Below are 26013 nucleotides of genomic sequence, written 5' to 3' on the forward strand. Positions count from 1 at the left end.
CCCCCCTCACCTGTCCCCTTGTTACTATGGCAGCCAGCCTGTGAAGCACTTGGGGTTAATTAATTCTTCACCTGGAAAGCCAGGCTTTGTTGATTAACTTATTAGCAGGCAACAGTCTTTACTCCTAGAGAAGCTCTAGCTTTACTGCATCATTAAACTTGCTCAGGGATTTTCACGCTGCTTTACAGATCAAAAGCAAAGCCCTGAAAACACTCCCGACGCGATGCGCTATTTTCTGCTAAGTACAGAATAAAAAAGATATGGATCTCCATATCAATTGGCACTCTAATATCTGACACAAGCACATCGCTTGCCAACTCTGTGAGGCCGCATCTGGCAACGAGGTAAAGAGAGAAGTTAAACAAGCCCTTGTCTGGTCCAGCTCCATGCATATATCTGTGCTGTATAGTCCACTCCATGCTGGGATTCTGGTCTCCAGCACACAGGTATAAAATTGCATTAAGCTCATCCAGCTGCATTAAGCTCATCTCAGATTGGTTTAGCCAGCTGCTACAAAACATATGTTGAAAATGCAATATACTAATGCAAAATGAAAATGCAAAACACTAAAAATGATGTTCTGCTGTTAGTATTACAGGTTGTCAGCTTCTGACAGTCATGCACGTTGCAGGGCTAACATGGCATGGGAGAAAGCAAGCGCTGAGGGTACTTCAGTGGATATATTTTCTCTATAGTACCAGCAAAATTGGGAGGGAAAGGCATGAGCAGGGAGGTGAAACAACCAAGGGATGGGTTTGGAAGTCACGCTAATGTTTCAGAGGCTGGGGATGTCTGACTCTCCCTCTCCTTTACCGCTTCCTGGGTATGATGGTGTCAGTCAAGTTCCTGTTCTCCGCTGCTCTCAATGCTGCTGCCGAGTTGATGCACTTGCTGAGCACCTGAAGAGGCCAGCGTGGGTGAAACCAAGTGGAGCCTTGTCCTACTCAGCACCCAGAAACACCACTGGGAAGCTGCATCTATCAGCAAGGGCTTGTGTTCCAGGAGTGAGACATCCCAAAGGGAGAGAAACATGGGATGTGCCAAAATAAGAAGACAACCGGAAAAATTCAGGGGGTCTAGAAAGAGAAAGGTTTGTCCTATGATATATTTACCTGAGCTTATGGGTTGACAAAAACCACCTGAAGGTCCCTGTGCAAGATCCTGGGTCTTTATACGGTGTATACCTGGCATAATGCTACCAACTTCCAAGCACATATTGCTGGATTTTGTGTCTGGGTCATGTAGAGCAGTTTATGGGCTTCCATCCAACACTGACTATGTCAAGTGATAAGTAGCCCACAGCCAGCTGTGTTGTACTGCTTGGCTGCAGCTGTTTCCCGGTCTACTGCCCAGGTCTCCAGAGTGATTCGCTCTCATCTCTGAAGTCAGACAGGCAAGAATTACGCCTTCCTTGCACAGAAGTCCTCTGCTAAGGTTTAAAAAAGGGCATCCAAATAAACCTGTATTGTTCTGCTAGAACAAAGCTAATCTGACCCAATTCCACCTGTTTTGTCGTGTCCCAGATGAAGCGATGCCAGAGTGAATTACCTTAAAGCAACTCTAGGCTGGAGCTGGTAGAGAGCGTGGCAATGCGGCTGCCCCAGAGAGCAAACCAGGTTGCTCTCTGCAAGCCACAGGGAGCCCAGTCTTGTCTTTCAGTTTCTCTGCTTTCTTCCTAAGTGGCCAAATAATCCAAATAATTGATGTCAACCTTTCCCCCAAGAAGTTTTCTCAGCCCTGGAGCTAGCAGTAATGCTAATCAGCTTTTTGCTTCTCTGCGTCTGAGAACCAGTCAACATTTAAACCTTGGAATGACATGAAAAGCAAAGTCCAGCGGTGGCCAAACCTGAGGGAAATAGGACATGAATGCTGAGACTAAAATTCAGAGCATCGCCGTATCTGTAGCAGGCCCTCGTTCAGAGAGGGGAATAAAACCAGAAAACTGCAGTGTATCCGCTAGTACAATGTCTGCTGTTTGCACTGATCTGCTCTCCTGACCGCTGCGACTGAGGCTGTATCGGGACCAGCACTCTCAGTTTGCCTAATGGACTGGCTTCCTGCATCTGATCTCAAATAGCAAAAGCAAGTTGTTTTTTTTCCCCAGGAACACACAGAATGGCTGCATCCTCAGGCTAATTTTAAGCCTTTAGCAAAGCAATGCAAGGTCAGGTCCTGCCTGCCATCCCCAACCAGCGTTCATCATCCACACACTTCCAAAGTGATGGCTCAGGCGTCTGTGAACTGTGCAGCACAGAGGCCATATTCCTGGTTTATTCCACTTAAGTATTTTGATCCATACCCTGCAGTCACAGTTTGACTTCACTTCATCATAAAAGTTCAGTGAGTTTTCAATCCCCAGTTTGTTCACCCACCGCTGACCTGGAAGTCATTTGTAGTTCCCAGAGATGGCTTGAGGAACACTACACCCAAGATACTACTTGATGCATGGGAGAACAATGGTTCAATTTTTAGGAGGGGGACGGGATCTACCCCTTTTCCTTGGAGACCTGCACTTGAGTAGCAGAATCACTCTGCAAAACATGCAGAATTTCTCAGAGGCAGTACCCAGAACTTAAACCCCGCTTTCTTTGCAACTAACAGGGTTTGGATGAATCTATTTAGTTTAATATGCAAGAATCCGAAGTAATTGTGAAAGACATTTCCAAGTTTTATTGCACATATAGATCCTGCTGTCCAATGCAGTCAAATATGCAGTCCTTTTAACACTAGGACCGAGCAGCTCATGTTGTGCTTTAACCCTATGTCAGTTTTTGTCAATTAAGGTAGATGTGCAGACCCAATTACGTCTGCAGCTCAGAGGGAAGTTTATTTCAGTACACGGGGTAGCTCAAATACCTGTAGCAGGTAAGAACTTCAGCAAGGAAATGTGCCAGGAACAGTCCTACATGTGCACTCTTATAAGCTTTTTCATCACAAATGTGATAAGGACTTCTTGAAGGCTTTCCATTGCTTTAATATTTGTCCAGTTGCAGCAGGTAACTGCTTGAATGCCACACTCAGAAGCAAAAACACTAGAAATTTTGTCCAAAAGCAAATACCTTATCTAGCCCTAGTGATTTTTTATTGGCAGCAAGCTAGGTATTTCTGCATGAGGTTTACTCACTTTGAAGGCTTAATGGTATAAGCTTCAGCGCAAGGAGCTCCATAGGCTCACACCCACAACACAAGGCAAGTTGAGGATGCCCTAAATAGTTACAGTGATACCGGCCTACTGTGCACCCAGATGCCCAGTACCTCCCCTCGTTGCAAAATATATTGTAGTGTGCTGGGATTCCCCTTCCAGCAAGAAACTAAAAGCTAATACAAAGCTGGGGTGCTGCAGCCCTTGTCCCTGGATGCTGCTCTCTTCCCCCATCTCCTGGCCCGATGCAAATGCCATCTGTGGGCAGGGTAAGGATGTCATTTGCAAATAGCTGCCAGAAGAAGCTGCTCTCCTGGCCTGGTGACCCTGATCCCCCCATGGCAGGGGGACAGGGGCCAACGTAGCCCTCGGTGGCTGCTGTCCCTGGGGCCGGGGCTGGGCTGGGGATGTGGGTCCCTGCCATGGCAGCACAGTGAGACCCTCGAGCACAGCAGAAACCCACGGCAAGGCCATGGCTGGAAGCTAGGGGAGGCAGGCAAAGGGCGCCTGGATGTGATGGGGCTGGGGAGAAGGGCAGCCCCGGGTGAGCCCCCCTGCTCTGCCCCAGGCTCCCGGCTGCCGTGGGGGCTGCCGTGGGGGTACCGGGGCCGCGGGGCCTGAAAGTGCTGTGCTGCAGCGCTGCGCCCCGTCCGCTGGGCACCTCGCAGGCCTGGCGAGCCCAGGGCAGCCGGGGTGTCCGTGGGCCAGTGCAGGTGCCTGGCCCGGGGCTGGCTGCGTGCATGGCAGCAGGCGTGCGGCGGGGCAGAGGGCTCGGCTGTCTGCTCTGCTCCCTCTGGCAGCCCTGCAGCTCTGCCTGCTCTCTTTCTGCATCAGCTCCCGGCCTGACTGTGCCCAGAGAGGAGGCGGAAGCCCTGGGGTACATGCGCGCCTTTTTGAGACGCCGAGGGAAGGTGAGTGTCGCCATTGCCTGCTGGGCTGAGCCTGCATCTCGTGGTGGGTGCCTGGGGGTGCGCCACGCTCAGAAGCCCCCGGAGGGCTCTTGGCCGTGGAGGGCTGCTCCCTTGCAGGCGCCGCACCCGTGGCTGCAGGCCCTGCAGTGCTGCGGTGCTGCTGGCCGTGCCCCTGCCCCTCTCACGCTCTCTGTTTGTCCCTCTGCTCCTGGTACCAGGAGGCGGCTGAGAAGCTGCGGTTCCTGGCCTGCGTCCGCACCCTCTGCACAGCGGCCCCCTCCAATATCTTGTTATGGCAGGAGCTTTTGCTGTGCAGGCAGGAACTGGCGGAGTCGCTGGAGGTGAGGGGAGAGGGGACCGCCATCAGGCGTGGTGGAGGGAGGGGGCGGTGGCCCAGCAATGAGGGCAGGACGGGGGTGTCTGAGCACGGGGGGCTGTGGGGCCCTGGCTGGTGGGCAGAGCCGCTGCCAGTGTGGGGCTGCTGGAGCCTCTGAGGAGGCGGGGGAGCTGGGTCCTGGGCAAGGAGGGGGCCGCCTGGGTGTCAGTGGTGGCATGGGGCAGCTGGGCTCTGGCAGCCCTGCAGACTGCTCGCTGGGCCCTGGCAGCTGCCATGGCCCATCGTGGTTGTGCTCTGCAGGTGCTGCTGCAAGAGGAGCCCACCGACCAGCTGGGCACTGCGGTGCGGCAGCAAGTCATGCTTGCCATCAGCGCAATGAGGTAGCTGTCGCAGCCCCTGGCTTGGCCAGGGCCTCCGCAGCAGACGTGCCGGTGGCCCCAGTCCTAGCTGGGAGGCTTCCCCCATCCTGGAGGAGTCTGCCGGTGTCATCTGCTGGGCCTGCGCTGGGCCCCAGGGTGGTGGAGACGCGAGGGCAGAGAGGGCCCTGGGGCTCTCCCACATCTCCTGAGCTTTCCCCAAGGGTGAGGCAGGAGATATGGGTCCCGATGCCCTGTGGCTGCCAGGCCTGTCCTCTGTCCCTGGCCAGCATCGTGGGGGGAAGAGGTGGCTTCCCCACGTAGTGCGGGTATCCCCCGTGGGTCTGCCACGCCCGGGTCTGCATCCCCCTTGCCAGGGCACAAAGGTCCTGCTGCCAGCTGCAGGCACTGAAAGGCCCCTCTCTGTGCTTGCAGCCAAGTCGGGCTGCTTGCGAAGAGCAAAAGGAAGAGCCTGCTGCACGCCTGCTTCTGCAGCGTCTTCTGCCTGCCTCCAAGGGAGGAGCTGCGGAGCCGGGCTGCTGCCCTCGACTCCCAGGTATGCGCTGGGTGGGTTAGGGAGGCGCGCCAGGCTGCCTGGCCTGGTCCCTGGCTCCCCTGTGCCGAGAGACAAGAGAGAGCTCCAAGGCAGGGCAGGCTCTAGGCTTGGCTTTGCCACCCCCATGCCTTCTTCGCCTTGCCCTGGGCAGGGTGCCGGGCAGAGCCACCAGGCTGGGCCCTGTGCAGCAGCTCTCCTGCCCTGGGGCCTCTCCGTGGGCTCCACAGGACCATGGGTGTCCCCCTCGGGCAGGAGGAATTCAAGGCCCTCTCGGGCAGGTAAGGGGCAATGGGGAGGAAGCACCTCAACCCTCTGTGCCCCTTGCAGACCCTGGACGCTCTGGACAGCATGCTGCAGGTGTTGGCGCTCGACTGCCCTACCTCGGGCCTCCTGGAGATGCAGAACATCTTGCAGGTGTGGTATTTGCCAAGAGTGGGGTTCCCAGGACGAGTCCCTCATTTGTAAGGGAAGATCCCCCCTCAGGTGGACCCCTCCCTGCCCAGCAGCAGCTGCAGAGAGCACGCTGCCGGGAGGGGCCTGGCTCCCTCGTGGGAGCGGGCTTGCCCACGGTGCTCTGCTGTGAGCGCAGTGTCTCCTGGCAGAGCTGCCTGCCTTGGAGCAGCCGTCAGGGCCCAGGGCAGAGCAGCAGCTTTTCTCCTCCCAGGTGCTGCTGCCCTTCGCCGCGTGCCAGCCAGCAGCTGTGCGTGAGAGGGCCGTGGGACGCATTGCGAGGCTGAGTGATCTGCTGATCGGCTCTTTCTTGCTGCCGGTAAGGAGCGTGTGGTGCAGGCAAGCTCCAGCCACCCCATGGCCCCTTGTCATCACCCCCGAGTGGCCTGCAGCTGCGGGCTCCCTCTGAGGGCAGCCTGGGCAGTGGTTAGGGCCCTCGGCAAGAGCCTGCCCTGAAGCTGAGGTCTTGGCCTGTCTCTTTGGGCTTCCCCCTGTGGTCCCTGCTCTCTCAGGAGGCAGCTGTGCCGCCAGCGCCGTGCAGGCCAGGCCTGCCCTGGGTGCATGCCGTGGGCGCAGCAGGTCTGGCAGCCGTCCCTGGCCTTGGCTGCTGCTGCGCAGCTGCTTTGGGAGCCAGGGCAGTCAGGGGCCACCAAAGCTCTGGCTCCCCTGGGAATCCAGGCCTGCATGGCGCGTGGGTTGAGGGCTTTGATGCTGAGCTCAGGCCCGGTGTCAGCGCTGCCTCCCTCCCCCAGGCCCGCGGCTGCTTTGAAGGAATCGATGCCAGCTCTGCCAGCCTCGAGCAGAACTATGTCCCCATCGTGGGGCAGCTGGTGGGGCATCTCACCCTGTGTTGCGCCAACGAGGACGAGGGGAGCAGTCACGAGGCAGCGGATGCTCTTTGGCACCTGTACAGATTCCTGCAGCGGGAAGAGAGTAAGAAGCTGCGTCGGGTGGGTCCTTGCAGTCACGGGCAGCCAGACAGCAGGCACTCATCCCTGTGGTGCTGAGCGGTGGCCTGGGAAACCTTTGGCAGCACCTGCTGCTCCAAGGCCTCCTGTCTTGCCTCAGACCAGAGCATCCGCTCGGAGTCATTCTGCCTTTCTGTATTCTTGCAAGCAATTTGCCCTTCCCGCGCCTTGCAATAGGCCCAGACCCTCCCTGGGCGTCCTGCTGCCCAGCCTTTTCTGGCATGCCCTCTTCATCTGCCAGGGGAGACTTCTCCCTGCCGCCTTAGTGGGCCATGTCCCCCTCTGGAGCCTTCCTGCTGACCGCCCTGCGTTTCCCCTCCTGTGCAGGCAGGGAGCTGTCGCAGGATAGCCCAGAGCACCTGCAGCTCCAGCAGGCCTGGGAAGCTGCCAACAGCTTCTGGCTTTCGGGGTCTAAGGACGTCAGCGAAATGAGCAGGGTAAGGAGCGCCTCGCTGGTTGGGACTGCCAGGTGTGGGGTGAGCATGGGACTTGGACGAAGAGAGGGATGGCTAGCAGGTCGGGTTGGATACTGGATGTGATTGTGACAGATGATACCTTCCTTTTGGAGCACATAAGCAGCCTGTGTGTGACGTGACTGGGGCTCAAGGCCTCCAGGGTAGTCTCTTCTCTGACTCTAGGTCTCCCAGGCACCCCAAACCCTGTGATGCCAGCAGAGAGTGCTGCGGGGCGCTCATTGGGGTGCACGAGGGCAGGGCCAGGGAAGAGTGGTCGGGGGGACCAGGCAAGGGTGGGAGCGGCCCTGAGGGGCCCAGACGCCCATCGGGGCCCCGGGGCAGCCCGAGGGCAACCAGAGGTGTCCCGGGACGGGGGGCGAGCCGGCCCTGTGCCCCCGAGGGGACACAGCCTGCCCCTGCCCCGGCCGGTGACAGGCCCCCCTAGGGTGACAGTGGGGCCCTTTGTGACTGTGCTCCTGTGACACCCCACGGCGTTGCCAGGCGCTGGCACGGCCTCGGCCCCGCAGTGTCCGGGAGGACGGCGACGGGAGCGGACGGGAGCGCGTGGGGCTGGCGAAGGAGCCCCCTGAGTGCACCCAGGTCTTTCCCTGTTGGCCCCGGGCAGCCCCGCGGAGCCTTTGCCACGTGGCCAGGATGGCGGAGCGACCCCCCAGCCGCCCCAGGGTGGCCTGGCAGGAGGAGGCGAAGGACGATGGGGCCCTTGCAGAGGGCAGCTGCGAGCTGGAGCCCCGCGAGGTGCGCATGCCCCAGGCGCTGCCAGCGGGTGAGTGCGGGGGCACCGCTGGGTGCTCCGTATCTATCTGGGCTGCCCTCCTTTCTCCCGCAGATGTCTGGGGAACACCTCCAGCCCGCTGAGAGGACGGACGGCATCCTCACAGCCATCAGGGGCATGATGGCTGGCAGCACCTATGACGCGCAGGCAGCTGCTGCCATGCTGGATGTGCTTGTGACAGACGATGCCTCCCTCCTGGAGCATGTAAGTAGCCTGTGGGTGGCGAGGCCGAGGCTGGAGGCCTTTGGGGAATTGCTTTTCCCCTGAGTGCAGGCGTGCCAGGGACCCGACCCCCTGTGAGGGCAGCACAGAGCGGTGGCAAGGGCAGCCGTTCTCGGTGGGAGCTGGGCGAATGGCTGCAGTGTGGCAGCAGCCCCAGTGTGAGCCGTGTCCCCCCAGGTGCCAGAGATGGTGAGGTGCATGTGGAGAAGCGTGCTGTCCATCGGGGAGGTGTCTGCGCGGCTCAGCCTGGACAGGGCTCTTCTGCTGCTGACGTGCGCATACCCCAAGGAGGTGGTTGTGAGCCTGTTGTGCTGTTCGCCATCATGCGACAGGTACGGGCCCTCCTGCCTTTCGTGCTTGGGGCCCCGCAGCCTTTCGAGCTCATCGCATGTGGGCTGCAGGCCAGGTGGAGCTTTTCAGTACTCTGCTGAGGGGCTGGGCCCTCCCGCTGTCCCCGTGTGGCAGCCCCGGTGCAGCAGGCAGGGCTGCAGCAGGCAGAGCTGACCAAGCCTGCCTGCCTTCAGCCCCTGAGCCCGCTCGCCTTGCTGCCTCCCTGCCCCACAAGGGACTTGAGCTTGGGCGTGTGGTGCCTGGTGGGGCAGGGCAGAGAGGGGCAGTGGGCAGAGGCAGGGCTGGCGGGCAGCCCAGGCCCTGTGCGGCTGCCCAGGCCACGGCGCTGCGGCTGCGGCACCTGCTGACAGAGCGCTCTGGGCCTGCAGCGCTGCCGCGGCCATGTGGCGGGTGCTGGTGTCGAAGCCCGGAGCTGCGGAGCGGGTGCTGCGGGAGCTGGTCAGTGTGCTGAAGGACTGGCCGCTGCACAGGACAGTGACCTCGGATGGGGACGCCATGGACGTCTCTTCGCTGGCTGTGAGTTTGTGGAGGAAGCCTCGCTCTCCCCTAGGGCTGCGCTCGCCCCTGCAGGCGAGAGGCAGGGAGCCCTCTGCCCTTCCCCATCCACCGCCAAGCTGTGACCTCCCCCAGGGCTGCGGCTGGCAGGGCCCTGGCCAGCGCCCAACATCGGCCGCGCCACCACGCTGCGCTGCCGCGCCTGCTCTGGGCCCTCTGTGCACAGCGCCGGAGCTTGCCTGAGCGGCTCTCTGTCTTCCTCCCTGTCTGCATCTCCCTGCCTCGCTGGGCACGCTGGCAACGTGGGTTGGGGGCAGGATGAGGGTGCGGGGCATGGTTAGGGGCAGGCAGGAGCAATGCGGAGGCCAGGCAGGCCACAAGGGCTGGGTCAGGGACGCCAGGGTGGCCTGCAGGCTGCATGTGGCCCTCCAAGGTGATGTTCACACCATCGCAGGAAGGCCATGTCACAGAGAGGAGCTGAGCCCCAAGAGCTCCCATGGCTTTGCTCTGGCCAGACAGCCAGGGCAGGCACTGCTGCTTCTCCCAAGGCGCAGGGCAGTGCCTGAGCCTCACCCCCAAGCTCGGGCAGCGCAACGGGGACGTCTCAGCAGCGAGAGGTGTGTCTGTTTTTTTTCTGCAGGCCACCAGAGCGCTACAGCAGATCCTCCAGCAGCCGCCCTGCCTGCAGGTGCTAGAGGTGTTTTTCCCCCAGCTCTTCCTGGCGCTGCTCTTCCAGATTTCCTTCAGTGCAGAGCTGACGCTGGCAGAGGCTGACATCTTCTGGAGGGAATGCCGAGGAGAAGAGTCTGCTCCCACCAGCCCCGCCAGGTGCTCCACCGCAGCCCCGCCGTCTCTGCCGTGGACCTATAGGCAGGGCCAGGGGTGCCAGCGTGACCTGGCCTTTGCTCCGCACGCAGGTTAACAGTGCGGACCATGAAAGCACTGCTCTGCCATGCTGGCTACGAGAGCCAGCTGCTGGTCCTGGCGAGGAAGGGTGGCTGGGACCTGCTGCTCCGCGCTGAGACCTACCACATGGGAGTGGGTTTGCTGGCCAGGTGAGAGCCCCCTTGTCCCCGCTCTGCCCCAGCGTTTCTCCCCTGCAGACAGGGTGCTCCCCAGAGCTCGCAGGGGTGCCCAGCTCTCCAAGAAAGGGGCTGCAGCCTCAGGCCTTGTGACCAAGGCATGGCTGAGTAGAGCGGCCAAGGCAGCTCCTGCTCCAGAGCTGCTGCCCAGCTCTGCGCACTGCTGGGGGAGATGCGGTGTTAGGAGGCCCAAGAGAGGGTGATGGGCAGCAGCAGTCCCCTCGCAAAGCCCTAGAGAGCCCTCCCGAGGCAGGATGCCCAGAGGAACACTAGCAGAGCCCAGGGGGCCTGACTGCGACGTGGGGAGGAGCAGATGGGTCACCTTGGAGGTCTGACTTCAGGGCAGGAAGGGTGTTTTTCCAGTCTCCCCCGCCAAAAGGAGCCTAATGATGCTGGGCAAGGGCTTTGTCGTGGCGAGGTGTGGTGCGGAGTGACCATGCCCCCCTGTGCAAATGCTGCCAGCTGCCGGAGCTGAGTGCAGACATGGCCTTGCCCTGCCTGTCACGGCCCGTAGGGGAGTGTCTAGAGGGATGGGGCAATGCGATCGCAGAAGACGTTTGCCTGGGCTGCTCAGGCCCAACGGTGCCTTCTTCCCTGTGCCAGAGAGATGAGGAAGAGCTCAAGACGCCTGCGGGCTTTCTTCTTGCGCCGGCTGTCAGCGCTGCTGCGGCTGGAGGAGCCCTTGCGGGAGATCCCCGCCATGGCTTTCCTCGTGGAGGTGAGCGTGCTGCCAGGGGTGCCTCTGGGGTGCCTCTCACCCGTCTGCTCTGCTGCGCTTGTGCTGCGGGGTGGGCGGCAGTGAGTGGAGCTGGGGTAGTGGGTGCACTGCGATTTGTCCCCTTGGCTTGGCCCCTCTGTGGTGGGCTAGCTCTTGTCCGCACGTGTATTTCGTGCCTCCTTTGTGGATGGTGGAGAGGAGCGGAGGAGCAGGCGAGGGATCTGTGCGGTGCTGCCTGAGGCCCAGGGCAGGCAGTGGGGCCCGCGGGGCTCTCGGCACTCACTGCTGCCTTGGGGCCAGGCTTTGTCTGCGCCTGGTGCCCTTCCCCTGCGCCGCTGGTGGGATCCAGCACTGCGTGACGCAGGGAGTGCTGCCGGCTCTGCCAGTTTCTGCCTGCAACGTGTGTTTCAGCTTCTGGCTTGCCCAGGCCTTTGCTGGAAGATGATTGATAATGTCCTGAACCTCTTTGTGAGATATCTGCAGAGTGACCGCCGGGTGATGCGTGGGCTGGTGCTCAGAGGCCTCGTCCTGCTCTGCGAGAGCCCGAGGATGGTGAGCAGAAGGCAGCGGGTGAAGCTGTGCGGGCAGCGTGGGGCTGGGCGGGGGGTGCTGGGGAACGCACAGAAGGGGGCGACTGGTCAGGTGGAGAGGAGCCAGTGCTGTGCTCTCCCCCCTTCCTATGCCCCCAGTCCCTCCCACTGCCATGGCTGTGCTGGTAAGCCCTGCCTGGCGGCAGGTTGCTGCAGTAGTTGCCGTGGCAGCTTCTTGGAAGCCAGAGGGGAAGCTGGTGTCTGATATCCCAGGCTTTTTTGCCAGGGCAGTGCTCTGTTTCTTCAGAAAATGACGTTGTGTTTCACACAGGTAAGAAAAATGCAGTTTCTGCTGCCAGTCATCATGGAGCGACTGCGGGATGTGGACAGGGATGTCAGCACTAAGGCCCTGGTGGTGCTCACTAACGTGGTGCGCATCATGGACAAAAAGACGGTTGCCTGCATCGCTCCAGTGCTGGTCGAGAAGCTCCTGCCACTCTTTGATGACGTAAGGCTGTGGGGAGAGCCGGGGGCGCTGCTGGTGTGCGTGTGAGGCTGTGTGCAGGGGTCACAGCTGTGGTGTGTTGCCCTGTGCGTGTGCCCCCAGCACGTGAATTTGTGCTTCCCACCACAGGCCCCGGGCGCTGCCAGGAGCCTTTTTGCCCGGTGGCTGTTGGGATCATTGCCCCGTGCTGCCCGTGGTGTGCTGTGCTGCAGGAGTGCGTTGAGCCAGTGCCCTCTCTGCCCTCGGCTGCTCCGTGTTGTGCTTGGCCCCGCAGTGCCAGGAGCAGGTGCGAGGGAGACCGTGGTCTTGGAGCCGGCAGTGCTGAGATGCCCCTCTTCCTTCCCCCCAGGAGTCTAGCCATGTGCGAGAGCTCTCCATCCACCTCTTCAGAGATGTGCTGGAGATTGTGGTGGACACCAAAGACCATCGGCTGGAGAAGCAAGTGCACTGCAGCCTGCTCCCACTGCTCTTCCATGGGCATGATGAGAGCCCAAGCGTGGGCCAGGTATGCATTTCTAACCAGGGGCGTAGAAGTTTCTAAGCAGCGGATGAGAAGCTGGGCATGGGCCTCTGCCAGACCTGCTCTCCCGGGTCCCACAGGGCTCAGCTGGAGTGCGTGGCCACAAATGTCTAAGCACTGGAGTCCCTAGGGGCTTTGCAGCTGGCCCCGCAGCTGTGCGAGGCTGGGCTTTGACCCCCAATCCCTGTTGCCCCTGTGCTCTGCCCCAGCAGGGGCCCTGGAGATGCCTCAGGGCCCTGGGCATGCCCCAGCTGCCGAAGGCCTGAGCACGGCAGGAAGCGACACCCTGCTCACAAAGTTCATCTTGCACCCCCAGTGCCCTCGGTCTGTGCAGAGGGGGCAGCACCCGCAAGGGGTTTGGGGAGCCCACATGTTCCCCAGCCGCCGAGCCTGGGGAGGGGAGAGCCCCGGGGAGGGAGATGCAGTGCGGGCAGGGGCCTCGTCCTGCGTCCGGGGTAGCCAGCTCAGGAGCCGGGGCACAAGTCTGGGCAATGGAGCAGGCCGGGGAGCCGAGCACCCACATGGGGAATGCCTGTGGGAGGTAGTTCTGGCTGAGTCCTGCGCAGGCGTCTCTGCGACTGCAGCCCTTCAGCCTCCTCCCGGCCTTGGCGACAGCTCAGCAGCTCTCGGGGCTCTCTGCTGTGCTGCCCAGGCAGGACGAGGTGCCTGAGGTGCTGCTTGCTCCCCGTCTCTGCCCGGGACATTGAGCCCTGTGGCAGACTTGGTGCCCAGCTGCTGCCTCTTCCCACGGGGGGCCAGGAAAGGCCCTGAGGCTTGCCAAGAGGAGGGGGTCGCAGGGTCTTGTCCCCTGGGCTGCGGTGGCATCTCCCAGTCTCTGCTGCTGTGCAGGTCTCTCAGGAAGCCCTCGTTGGTGCTGCCGAGTTCCTCAAGTGGCAGCAGCTCAGGCACCTGGCTGAGACAGCGCAGACATGGAGGATCGGCGAGTGCCTGGTAAGGACGGCCACAAAGCGCCCAGACCCAGCCCGGACAAGGCCTGTTCCCCTTCATGGCCAGCATGTGGGGCAGGCAGCTGTGCCCCTCGCCACGGCTGCATCGCAGAGCCGCCAGCCTGGAGCAGCACTCACGCTGCCCTTCTCCAAGCACACTGCCCCAGCGGGCTCTTCTCCAGGCTCCTCTCCCCTTGCTGACCCATGGGATGCTAAAGCAGCCTCTGGCCCAGCTGGGCCCTACAGCGGGAGGGCACCTCAGCGTGCCTGGGGAGCAGCCCGCCCTCTGCTCCCTCCAAAGCTCGGCACTGACCAGCTTGTGTGTGGGAGTCACGAGTGTCCTGGCAGGGGAAGGCCGGGGAGGCTGGTCCGGGTTGGAGGGACTGCCTGGCTGCGTGGAGGGGTGTGTGTGCCAAGGCCATGCCCTTGTGCTCTCCCCAGCTGGCGAAGCGCAGCAGAAGAGCAGAAGAATACCTGCGCCAGAGCCTGTCGTACCTGCAGAACCCCCAGGAGTCCTTGCGAGAGGCGGCTGTGAGGTTCACTGGTGAGCCCCAACCGCTGCGGTCCCTCTCTGTCCCGGGGCGGCTCGGCCCCAGCCCCGGCTGCTGCGCTGGCAGCAAGAAGCAGCCTTGCGACTGTGGCTGCTGCAGCCCCGAGTGCCTGATGCAGGGCCTGGGTGCCCGGGGGCTCCGTGTCACCCTCTGCCATCTCTGGCCACACGTGTGGGGCTGGTGGGAGCCTTGTTCAGTGCCTCACAGCAAGGCCCTTGGGTGTCCCACTGGGAAAGCGCCCTGGGGTCAGCCTTGCCCGAGGGGAGGTGGGCGCATGGCCAGGTGGGCAGGGCTGGGGGCCGTGTTTGCTGCTGAGGGTGGGCTGTGGAGCAGGGTTTATGGGGGGCTGTGTGTGTGCCTAGGGCTCGTTGGGCGGCGCATGAGGGGCCGGAGCAGGCAGAAGCTGGAGGCCATCTGCGAGGGTGAGTGAGGGCAGCAGGGTGTCAGGCAGGGCTGGTGGGAGGAAGACAGATGCTGGGCAGGGAGCTGCCATGCCTGCCCCAGGCGAGGAGGGCTCTGCTCGCCGTGCAGAGCAGGGGCGGTGTGGGTAGAGTAGAGAGAAGATTTCAGGCGCCTTTGGGACATTCCTGGCCAGCAGCTCCCAGCCGATCCATTTGTCCCCCCTGCTCCCTCCCGGCTGTGGGAAGAGCCGGGTGGGACTGGCTGTGTCAGGAGGGGATGCCTGGGGCCTGTGCAGATACAGGGCCTTGATCTCTGCTCGCCTCCTTTCCCTCTCAGCCCTGCAAGGCTTGCAGGAGGACATCAGCCCGTCCATCTGTTCCCTGGCGGCGCAAACCATCCTGCTGCTGAGAGCTCCAGGGAGGCAGTCTGCATCTGGAGGCACCCACGAAGGCCTGTGCTACTGGCTGAGGAGAGCGTGGGAGAGGTGGCACTGTCCTCTGCGAGGTGGCTGTGTTTGCTGCTGAAGCTCGGCTGTGTCCTGATGCCAGGCTGCTCTGCGCACAGGGGCCACCTGAGTGTGCGGGGAAGTCGGGGGGTCCCTGGCCTCTCTCCCTGCCCGCAGGACAGCTCCAGCCCTCAGGCGCAGCTGTCCCAGGCTTGTGCTGCCCGTCCACCCTCTGCTGGGCTTTCCCCAAAGAAGCAGCCGTGTCTCTTCACCACGTGTCAGTGTCTTTTCTTTGGGCAAATGAATTGGTGGAAAAGTCAGGCCGTGAAGGAACTGGGCTCACCCTGAGAGGGGAAGGACATGCCCTCCCTGCAGCAGTCTGTGGCAGCCACAACGTAACCCCCCCTCTTCCAGCAGTCGGAGAAGCCCCCCTGTACCCTCACAAAGGGGTCAGAAATGGCTGGAAGATGGCAGCGGTCTTGCTGAGATTCTGCCTTGAAAAGCCATGACCTCTTGTGCCTGAGGAAGCACCTGGAGCTGGGCCCTCACCAGCGCTGCCTTCCCCTGCGGGGCTGAGCCCAGGAGTTAGCGGGCTGCCGAGATGCCCCAGGGCGCAGAGCTCTGCACAGGCACTAGAGGCTCCAGCCCCTCCGCAAAGGGAGCTCTTCAGGCACCGTGAGTTCAAAAGCCAAATGGGGCAGCATCTGATCGATGGCTTTAAATATCTGGAGGGAGAGTGTCAAGAGGACGGAGCAGGACTCTTCTCAGTGGTGCGCAGTGCCAGGCTGAGGGGCAAGAGGCCCAAAGTGAAGCGCAGCAAGTTGTGTGTGAAGCTAAGAAAAAGCTAGTTTACTGTGAGGGTTCGTGAGTGCTGGAGCAGTTGCCCAGAGCGGTTGTTTGGAGCGATGCTGTGGTGGTGCAGTGAAGTGTGAAAAGCCCCTGGTGAGGGGCAGAGGCCTGCCCAGGATGGGGAGGGAGAGAGGACGCAGGTGCAGGAGGGCATGTGGCTAAGTGCCCCAAAGCGGGCTGTGAGCAAAGCTCATACCACTCTGGCTTGGGGGTGTGAGCACAGTGTTCCTGCAGGGGTGGCTGAGCCCTGTGTGTCCTAAGCGGAGGGCCCAGAAAGGAGCCCTTGCTGCTTGCTGGAAGCATGGGGAATCCAGGCACCAGAGACCAGAGAAGACAAGAAAGGCGGAAGGTGGGGAAGAGGCCGAGAGGCTTTCTCCGCCTGCCATGCAACCCCAGCTCCAGCATGGCTCCAGGGGTGCCCAGGGATTAAAGGGGCCCCTGTGAGCGCTGCTGTCCATGTGCTTGGGAGGAGGCTGCTCCAGGAGAGGAGAGGAGAGGAGAGGAGAGGAGAGGAGAGGAGAGGAGAGGAGAGGAGAGGAGAGGAGAGCCGTGTGCATTGCTGCCTGCAAAGGCGTGCTCCGGGGTCTTGGCTCTTTGGCTGCACAAAGTCCCTGCTGCCCACTATCCCCACCCCCTTGGCCCTCAGCCCTGAACTCCAAGCAGGTCTGGGGTGTCCCTGGCAGAGGGTCGTGGCCATTGCGGGGCTTGCCATCAACTATTTGTCCCCATTGAGAAGATGCCTGCGGAGCCTTCTCTTCTCCAGGCTAAAGAGTCGCAGCTCTCTCTGCCTCTGCTCGCCTGAGAGCTGTTCCAATGCCTTAATCTTCTTTGTGGCCTCTTGCTGGCCTTGCTGCAGCAGGGCCACGTGCGTGTGGTCCGGTTGTGGGTTCCCCAGCACACAGCACTGCAGGTGTGGCTTGGAGGAGGCTTGTCTTCCTGCCTGGGCCTCCCTAAAGAGCCCGTATGCAGCGACTGCACCACTCGAGGCGTGCGAGCTATCCCACCACACGGCCGGGATCCCCATGAGATCCCAGCCCTGCAGCTGCACGCAGACCTCTAACTCCTCCTCGATCTATTGCACTTGCTGCATGCCCGTGTGTACAGGCACTTCAGCGAGGCCCCCAAGGGTGCTGATTTCCCCCAAATGCCTCCAGCTGCCTGCTGCCCACCTGTGGGGCGTTGGGGTTTGGGAGGGCTGAGGGAAGCCCAGCGGTTTGGGAGGGCCCCGGGGCCCCCAGGCTGGTGGTGGGGACCCCAGGGTTTGGTGGTGCTCCCCAGGGGGTGGCTGGTGGCGGTGAGGGAGCATCCGCCAGGGTGCCGCGTGGAGGAGAGGTTTCCTTCGGGGCTCATGCCCTTCACACCTCGTCCCACGTGTGTCCCCACGGGGCGCTCATCGGGGTGCACGAGGGCAGGGCCAGGGAAGAGTGGTCGGGGGGACCAGGCGAGGGTGGGAGCGGCCCTGAGGGGCCCAGACGCCCATCGGGGCCCCGGGGCAGCCCGAGGGCAACCAGAGGTGTCCTGGGACGGGGGGCAAGCCGGCCCTGCGCCCCCGAGGGGACACAGCCTGCCCCTCCCCCGGCCGGTGACAGGCCCCCCTAGGGTGACAGTGGGGCCCTTTGTGACTGTGCTCCTGTGACACCCCACGGCGTTGCCAGGTGCCGGCACGGCCTCGGCCCCGCAGTATCCGGGAGGACGGCGACGGGAGCGGACGGGAGCGCGTGGGGCTGGCGAAGGAGCCCCCTGAGTGCACCCAGGTCTTTCCCTGTTGGCCCCGGGCAGCCCCGCGGAGCCTTTGCCACGTGGCCAGGATGGCGGAGCGACCCCCCAGCCGCCCCAGGGTGGCCTGGCAGGAGGAGGCGAAGGACGACGGGGCCCTTGCAGAGGGCAGCTGCGAGCTGGAGCCCCACGAGGTGCGCATGCCCCAGGCGCTGCCAATGGCTGAGTGCGGGGGCACCGCTGGGTGCTCCGTATCTATCTGGGCTGCCCTCCTTTCTCCCGCAGATGTCTGGGGAACACCTCCAGCCCGCTGAGAGGACGGACGGCATCCTCACAGCCATCAGGGGCATGATGGCTGGCAGCACCTATGACGCGCAGGCAGCTGCTGCCATGCTGGATGTGCTTGTGACAGACGATGCCTCCCTCCTGGAGCATGTAAGTAGCCTGTGGGTGGCGAGGCCGAGGCTGGAGGCCTTTGGGGAATTGCTTTTCCCCTGAGTGCAGGCGTGCCAGGGACCTGACCCCCTGTGAGGGCAGCACAGAGCGGTGGCAAGGGCAGCCGTTCTCGGTGGGAGCTGGGCGAACGGCTGCAGTGTGGCAGCAGCCCCACTCTGAGCCGTGTCCCCTCCAGGTGCCAGAGATGGTGAGGTGCATGTGGAGAAGCGTGCTGTCCATCGGGGAGGTGTCTGCACGGCTCAGCCTGGACAGGGCTCTTCTGCTGCTGACGTGCGCATACCCCAAGGAGGTGGTTGTGAGCCTGTTGTGCTGTTCGCCATCATGCGACAGGTACGGGCCCTCCTGCCTTTCGTGCTTGGGGCCCCGCAGCCTTTCGAGCTCATCGCATGTGGGCTGCAGGCCAGGTGGAGCTTTTCAGTACTCTGCTGAGGGGCTGGGCCCTCCCGCTGTCCCCGTGTGGCAGCCCCGGTGCAGCAGGCAGGGCTGCAGCAGGCAGAGCTGACCAAGCCTGCCTGCCTTCAGCCCCTGAGCCCGCTCGCCTTGCTGCCTCCCTGCCCCACAAGGGACTTGAGCTTGGGCGTGTGGTGCCTGGTGGGGCAGGGCAGCGAGGGGCAGTGGGCAGAGGCAGGGCTGGCGGGCAGCCCAGGCCCTGTGCGGCTGCCCAGGCCACGGCGCTGCGGCTGCGGCACCCGCTGACAGAGCGCTCTGGGCCTGCAGCGCTGCCGCGGCCATGTGGCGGGTGCTGGTGTCGAAGCCCGGAGCTGCGGAGCAGGTGCTGCGGGAGCTGGTCAGTGTGCTGGAGGACTGGCCGCTGCACAGGACAGTGACCTCGGATGGGGACGCCATGGACGTCTCTTCGCTGGCTGTGAGTTTGTGGAGGAAGCCTCGCTCTCCCCTAGGGCTGCGCTCGCCCCTGCAGGCGAGAGGCAGGGAGCCCTCTGCCCTTCCCCATCCACCGCCAAGCTGTGACCTCCCCCAGGGCTGCGGCTGGCAGGGCCCTGGCCAGCGCCCGACGTCGGCCGCGCCACCACGCTGGGCTGCCGCGCCTGCTCTGGGCCCTCTGTGCACAGCGCCGGAGCTTGCCTGAGCGGCTCTCTGTCTTCCTCCCTGTCTGCATCTCCCTGCCTCGCTGGGCACGCTGGCAACGTGGGTTGGGGGCAGGATGAGGGTGCGGGGCATGGTTAGGGGCAGGCACGACCAATGCACAGGCCAGGCAGGCCACAAGGGCTGGGTCAGGGACGCCAGGGTGGCCTGCAGGCTGCATGTGGCCCTCCAAGGTGATGTTCACACCATCGCAGGAAGGCCATGTCACAGAGAGGAGCTGAGCCCCAAGAGCTCCCATGGCTTTGCTCTGGCCAGACAGCCAGGGCAGGCACTGCTGCTTCTCCCAAGGCGCAGGGCAGTGCCTGAGCCTCACCCCCAAGCTCGGGCAGCGCAACGGGGACGTCTCAGCAGCCAGAGCTGTCTCTGTTTTTTTTCTGCAGGCCACCAGAGCGCTACAGCAGATCCTCCAGCAGCCGCCCTGCCTGCAGGTGCTAGAGGTGTTTTTCCCCCAGCTCTTCCTGGCGCTGCTCTTCCAGATTTCCTTCAGTGCAGAGCTGACGCTGGCAGAGGCTGACATCTTCTGGAGGGAATGCCGAGGAGAAGAGTCTGCTCCCACCAGCCCCGCCAGGTGCTCCACCGCAGCCCCGCCGTCTCTGCCGTGGACCTATAGGCAGGGCCAGGGGTGCCAGCGTGACCTGGCCTTTGCTCCGCACGCAGGTTAACAGTGCGGACCATGAAAGCACTGCTCTGCCATGCTGGCTACGAGAGCCAGGTGCTGGTCCTGGCGAGGAAGGGTGGCTGGGACCTGCTGCTCCGCGCTGAGACCTACCACATGGGAGTGGGTTTGCTGGCCAGGTGAGAGCCCCCTTGTCCCCGCTCTGCCCCAGCGTTTCTCCCCTGCAGACAGGGTGCTCCCCAGAGCTCGCAGGGGTGCCCAGCTCTCCAAGAAAGGGGCTGCAGCCTCAGGCCTTGTGACCAAGGCATGGCTGAGTAGAGCGGCCAAGGCAGCTCCTGCTCCAGAGCTGCTGCCCAGCTCTGCGCACTGCTGGGGGAGATGCGGTGTTAGGAGGCCCAAGAGAGGGTGATGGGCAGCAGCAGTCCCCTCGCAAAGCCCTAGAGAGCCCTCCCGAGGCAGGATGCCCAGAGGAACACTAGCAGAGCCCAGGGGGCCTGACTGCGACGTGGGGAGGAGCAGATGGGTCACCTTGGAGGTCTGACTTCAGGGCAGGAAGGGTGTTTTTCCAGTCTCCCCCGCCAAAAGGAGCCTAATGATGCTGGGCAAGGGCTTTGTCGTGGCGAGGTGTGGTGCGGAGTGACCATGCCCCCCTGTGCAAATGCTGCCAGCTGCCGGAGCTGAGTGCAGACATGGCCTTGCCCTGCCTGTCACGGCCCGTAGGGGAGTGTCTAGAGGGATGGGGCAATGCGATCGCAGAAGACGTTTGCCTGGGCTGCTCAGGCCCAACGGTGCCTTCTTCCCTGTGCCAGAGAGATGAGGAAGAGCTCAAGACGCCTGCGGGCTTTCTTCTTGCGCCGGCTGTCAGCACTGCTGCGGCTGCAGGAGCCCTTGCGGGAGACCCCCGCCATGGCTTTCCTCGTGGAGGTGAGCGTGCTGCCAGGGGTGCCTCTGGGGTGCCTCTCACCCGTCTGCTCTGCTGCGCTTGTGCTGCGGGGTGGGCGGCAGTGAGTGGAGCTGGGGTAGTGGGTGCACTGCGATTTGTCCCCTTGGCTTGGCCCCTCTGTGGTGGGCTAGCTCTTGTCCGCACGTGTATTTCGTGCCTCCTTTGTGGATGGTGGAGAGGAGCGGAGGAGCAGGCGAGGGATCTGTGCGGTGCTGCCTGAGGCCCAGGGCAGGCAGTGGGGCCCGCGGGGCTCTCGGCACTCACTGCTGCCTTGGGGCCAGGCTTTGTCTGCGCCTGGTGCCCTTCCCCTGCGCCGCTGGTGGGATCCAGCACTGCGTGACGCAGGGAGTGCTGCCGGCTCTGCCAGTTTCTGCCTGCAACGTGTGTTTCAGCTTCTGGCTTGCCCAGGCCTTTGCCGGAAGATGATTGATAATGTCCTGAACCTCTTTGTGAGATATCTGCGGAGTGACCGCCGGGTGATGCGTGGGCTGGTGCTCAGAGGCCTCGTCCTGCTCTGCGAGAGCCCGAGGATGGTGAGCAGAAGGCAGCGGGTGAAGCTGTGCGGGCAGCGTGGGGCTGGGCGGGGGGTGCTGGGGAACGCACAGAAGGGGGCGACTGGTCAGGTGGAGAGGAGCCGGTGCTGTGCTCTCCCCCCTTCCTATGCCCCCAGTCCCTCCCACTGCCATGGCTGTGCTGGTAAGCCCTGCCTGGCGGCAGGTTGCTGCAGTAGTTGCCGTGGCAGCTTCTTGGAAGCCAGAGGGGAAGCTGGTGTCTGATATCCCAGGCTTTTTTGCCAGGGCAGTGCTCTGTTTCTTCAGAAAATGACGTTGTGTTTCACACAGGTAAGAAAAATGCAGTTTCTGCTGCCAGTCATCATGGAGCGACTGCGGGATGTGGACAGGGATGTCAGCACTAAGGCCCTGGTGGTGCTCACTAACGTGGTGCACATCATGGACAAAAAGACGGTTGCCTGCATCGCTCCAGTGCTGGTCGAGAAGCTCCTGCCACTCTTTGATGACGTAAGGCTGTGGGAGAGCCGGGGGCGCTGCTGGTGTGCGTGTGAGGCTGTGTGCAGGGGTCACAGCTGTGGTGTGTTGCCCTGTGCGTGTGCCCCCAGCACGTGAATTTGTGCTTCCCACCACAGGCCCCGGGCGCTGCCAGGAGCCTTTTTGCCCGGTGGCTGTTGGGATCATTGCCCCGTGCTGCCCGTGGTGTGCTGTGCTGCAGGAGTGCGTTGAGCCAGTGCCCTCTCTGCCCTCGGCTGCTCCGTGTTGTGCTTGGCCCCGCAGTGCCAGGAGCAGGTGCGAGGGAGACCGTGGTCTTGGAGCCGGCAGTGCTGAGATGCCCCTCTTCCTTCCCCCCAGGAGTCTAGCCATGTGCGAGAGCTCTCCATCCACCTCTTCAGAGATGTGCTGGAGATTGTGGTGGACACCAAAGACCGTCGGCTGGAGAAGCAAGTGCACTGCAGCCTGCTCCCACTGCTCTTCCATGGGCATGATGAGAGCCCAAGCGTGGGCCAGGTATGCATTTCTAACCAGGGGCGTAGAAGTTTCTAAGCAGCGGATGAGAAGCTGGGCATGGGCCTCTGCCAGACCTGCTCTCCCGGGTCCCACAGGGCTCAGCTGGAGTGCGTGGCCACAAATGTCTAAGCACTGGAGTCCCTAGGGGCTTTGCAGCTGGCCCCGCAGCTGTGCGAGGCTGGGCTTTGACCCCCAATCCCTGTTGCCCCTGTGCTCTGCCCCAGCAGGGGCCCTGGAGATGCCTCAGGGCCCTGGGCATGCCCCAGCTGCCGAAGGCCTGAGCACGGCAGGAAGCGACACCCTGCTCACAAAGTTCATCTTGCACCCCCAGTGCCCTCGGTCTGTGCAGAGGGGGCAGCACCCGCAAGGGGTTTGGGGAGCCCACATGTTCCCCAGCCGCCGAGCCTGGGGAGGGGAGAGCCCCGGGGAGGGAGATGCAGTGCGGGCAGGGGCCTCGTCCTGCGTCCGGGGTAGCCAGCTCAGGAGCCGGGGCACAAGTCTGGGCAATGGAGCAGGCCGGGGAGCCGAGCACCCGCATGGGGAATGCCTGTGGGAGGTAGTTCTGGCTGAGTCCTGCGCAGGCGTCTCTGCGACTGCAGCCCTTCAGCCTCCTCCCGGCCTTGGCGACAGCTCAGCAGCTCTCGGGGCTCTCTGCTGTGCTGCCCAGGCAGGACGAGGTGCCTGAGGTGCTGCTTGCTCCCCGTCTCTGCCCGGGACATTGAGCCCTGTGGCAGACTTGGTGCCCAGCTGCTGCCTCTTCCCACGGGGGGCCAGGAAAGGCCCTGAGGCTTGCCAAGAGGAGGGGGTCGCAGGGTCTTGTCCCCTGGGCTGCGGTGGCATCTCCCAGTCTCTGCTGCTGTGCAGGTCTCTCAGGAAGCCCTCGTTGGTGCTGCCGAGTTCCTCAAGTGGCAGCAGCTCAGGCACCTGGCTGAGACAGCGCAGACATGGAGGATCGGCGAGTGCCTGGTAAGGACGGCCACAAAGCGCCCAGACCCAGCCCGGACAAGGCCTGTTCCCCTCCATGGCCAGTGTGTGGGGCAGGCAGCTGTGCCCCTCGCCACGGCTGCATCGCAGAGCCGCCAGCCTGGAGCAGCACTCACGCTGCCCTTCTCCAAGCACACTGCCCCGGCAGGCTCTTCTCCAGGCTCCTCTCCCCTTGCTGACCCATGGGATGCTAAAGCAGCCTCTGGCCCAGCTGGGCCCTACAGCGGGAGGGCACCTCAGCGTGCCTGGGGAGCAGCCCGCCCTCTGCTCCCTCCAAAGCTCGGCACTGCCCAGCTTGTGTGTGGGAGTCACGAGTGTCCTGGCAGGGGAAGGTTGGGGAGGCTGGTCCGGGTTGGAGGGACTGCCTGGCTGCGTGGAGGGGTGTGTGCGCCAAGGCCGTGCCCTTGTGCTCTCCCCAGCTGGCGAAGTGCAGCAGAAGAGCAGAAGAATACCTCCGCCAGAGCCTGTCGTACCTGCAGAACCCCCAGGAGTCCTTGCGAGAGGCGGCTGTGAGGTTCACTGGTGAGCCCCAACCGCTGCGGTCCCTCTCTGTCCCGGGACAGCTCGGCCCCAGCCCCGGCTGCTGCGCTGGCAGCAAGAAGCAGCCTTGCGACTGTGGCTGCTGCAGCCCCGAGTGCCTGCTGGAGGGCCTGGGTGCCCGGGGGCTCCGTGTCACCCTCTGCCATCTCTGGCCACACGTGTGGGGCTGGTGGGAGCCTTGTTCAGTGCCTCACAGCAAGGCCCTTGGGTGTCCCACTGGGAAAGCGCCCTGGGGTCAGCCTTGCCCGAGGGGAGGTGGGCGCATGGCCAGGTGGGCAGGGCTGGGGGCCGTGTTTGCTGCTGGGGGTGGGCTGTGGAGCAGGGTTTATGGGGGGCTGTGTGTGTGCCTAGGGCTCGTTGGGCGGCGCATGAGGGGCCGGAGCAGGCAGAAGCTGGAGGCCATCTGCGAGGGTGAGTGAGGGCAGCAGGGCGTCAGGCAGGGCTGGTGGGAGGAAGACAGATGCTGGGCAGGGAGCTGCCAGGCCTGCCCCAGGCGAGGAGGGCTCTGCTCCCCGTGCAGAGCAGGGGTGGTGTGGGTAGAGTAGAGAGAAGATTTCAGGTGCCTGTGGGACATTCCCGGCCAGCAGCTCCCAGCCGATCCATTTGTCCCCCCTGCTCCCTCCCGGCTGTGGGAAGAGCCGGGTGGGACTGGCTGTGTCAGGAGGCGATGCCTGGGGCCTGTGCAGATACAGGGCCTTGATCTCTGCTCGCCTCCTTTCCCTCTCAGCCCTGCAAGGCTTGCAGGAGGACATCAGCCCGTCCATCTGTTCCCTGGCGGCGCAAACCATCCTGCTGCTGAGAGCTCCAGGGAGGCAGTCTGCATCTGGAGGCACCCACGAAGGCCTGTGCTACTGGCTGAGGAGAGCGTGGGAGAGGTGGCACTGTCCTCTGCGAGGTGGCTGTGTTTGCTGCTGAAGCTTGGCTGTGTCCTGATGCCAGGCTGCTCTGCGCACAGGGGCCACCTGAGTGTGCGGGGAAGTCGGGGGGTCCCTGGCCTCTCTCCCTGCCCGCAGGACAGCTCCAGCCCTCAGGCGCAGCTGTCCCAGGCTTGTGCTGCCCGTCCACCCTCTGCTGGGCTTTCCCCAAAGAAGCAGCCGTGTCTCTTCACCACGTGTCAGTGTCTTTTCTTTGGGCAAATGAATTGGTGGAAAAGTCAGGCCGTGAAGGAACTGGGCTCACCCTGAGAGGGGAAGGACATGCCCTCCCTGCAGCAGTCTGTGGCAGCCACAACGTAACCCCCCCTCTTCCAGCAGTCGGAGAAGCCCCCCTGTACCCTCACAAAGGGGTCAGAAATGGCTGGAAGATGGCAGCGGTCTTGCTGAGATTCTGCCTTGAAAAGCCATGACCTCTTGTGCCTGAGGAAGCACCTGGAGCTGGGCCCTCACCAGCGCTGCCTTCCCCTGCGGGGCTGAGCCCAGGAGTTAGCGGGCTGCCGAGATGCCCCAGGGCGCAGAGCTCTGCACAGGCACTAGAGGCTCCAGCCCCTCCGCAAAGGGAGCTCTTCAGGCACCGTGAGTTCAAAAGCCAAATGGGGCAGCATCTGATCGATGGCTTTAAATATCTGGAGGGAGAGTGTCAAGAGGACGGAGCAGGACTCTTCTCAGTGGTGCGCAGTGCCAGGCTGAGGGGCAAGAGGCCCAAAGTGAAGCGCAGCAAGTTGTGTGTGAAGCTAAGAAAAAGCTAGTTTACTGTGAGGGTTCGTGAGTGCTGGAGCAGTTGCCCAGAGCGGTTGTTTGGAGCGATGCTGTGGTGGTGCAGTGAAGTGTGAAAAGCCCCTGGTGAGGGGCAGAGGCCTGCCCAGGATGGGGAGGGAGAGAGGACGCAGGTGCAGGAGGGCATGTGGCTAAGTGCCCCAAAGCGGGCTGTGAGCAAAGCTCATACCACTCTGGCTTGGGGGTGTGAGCACAGTGTTCCTGCAGGGGTGGCTGAGCCCTGTGTGTCCTAAGCGGAGGGCCCAGAAAGGAGCCCTTGCTGCTTGCTGGAAGCATGGGGAATCCAGGCACCAGAGACCAGAGAAGACAAGAAAGGCGGAAGGTGGGGAAGAGGCCGAGAGGCTTTCTCCGCCTGCCATGCAACCCCAGCTCCAGCATGGCTCCAGGGGTGCCCAGGGATTAAAGGGGCCCCTGTGAGCGCTGCTGTCCATGTGCTTGGGAGGAGGCTGCTCCAGGAGAGGAGAGGAGAGGAGAGGAGAGGAGAGGAGAGGAGAGGAGAGGAGAGGAGAGCCGTGTGCATTGCTGCCTGCAAAGGCGTGCTCCGGGGTCTTGGCTCTTTGGCTGCACAAAGTCCCTGCTGCCCACTATCCCCACCCCCTTGGCCCTCAGCCCTGAACTCCAAGCAGGTCTGGGGTGTCCCTGGCAGAGGGTCGTGGCCATTGCGGGGCTTGCCATCAACTATTTGTCCCCATTGAGAAGATGCCTGCGGAGCCTTCTCTTCTCCAGGCTAAAGAGTCGCAGCTCTCTCTGCCTCTGCTCGCCTGAGAGCTGTTCCAATGCCTTAATCTTCTTTGTGGCCTCTTGCTGGCCTTGCTGCAGCAGGGCCACGTGCGTGTG

At 62.8% G+C, this 26013-nt stretch overlaps 1 protein-coding gene across 1 annotated transcript; it reads left to right on the forward strand.

The window, feature by feature from the left end:
- The first annotated feature begins 10067 nt into the window (after nt 1-10067).
- On the forward strand, nt 10068-12657 carry LOC136992332 (maestro heat-like repeat-containing protein family member 7). Its single transcript, XM_067298609.1, has 6 exons — nt 10068-10091; nt 10722-10836; nt 11248-11388; nt 11698-11874; nt 12221-12376; nt 12601-12657. The coding sequence occupies exons 1-6, from the start codon at nt 10069-10071 to the stop codon at nt 12655-12657; spliced, it is 669 nt and encodes a 222-aa protein (XP_067154710.1). The 5' UTR covers nt 10068.
- The last annotated feature ends 13356 nt before the right edge of the window (nt 12658-26013 follow it).

Source organism: Apteryx mantelli, chromosome 6, assembly GCF_036417845.1.
Source record: "Apteryx mantelli isolate bAptMan1 chromosome 6, bAptMan1.hap1, whole genome shotgun sequence".
Lineage (NCBI taxonomy): Eukaryota > Metazoa > Chordata > Aves > Apterygiformes > Apterygidae > Apteryx > Apteryx mantelli.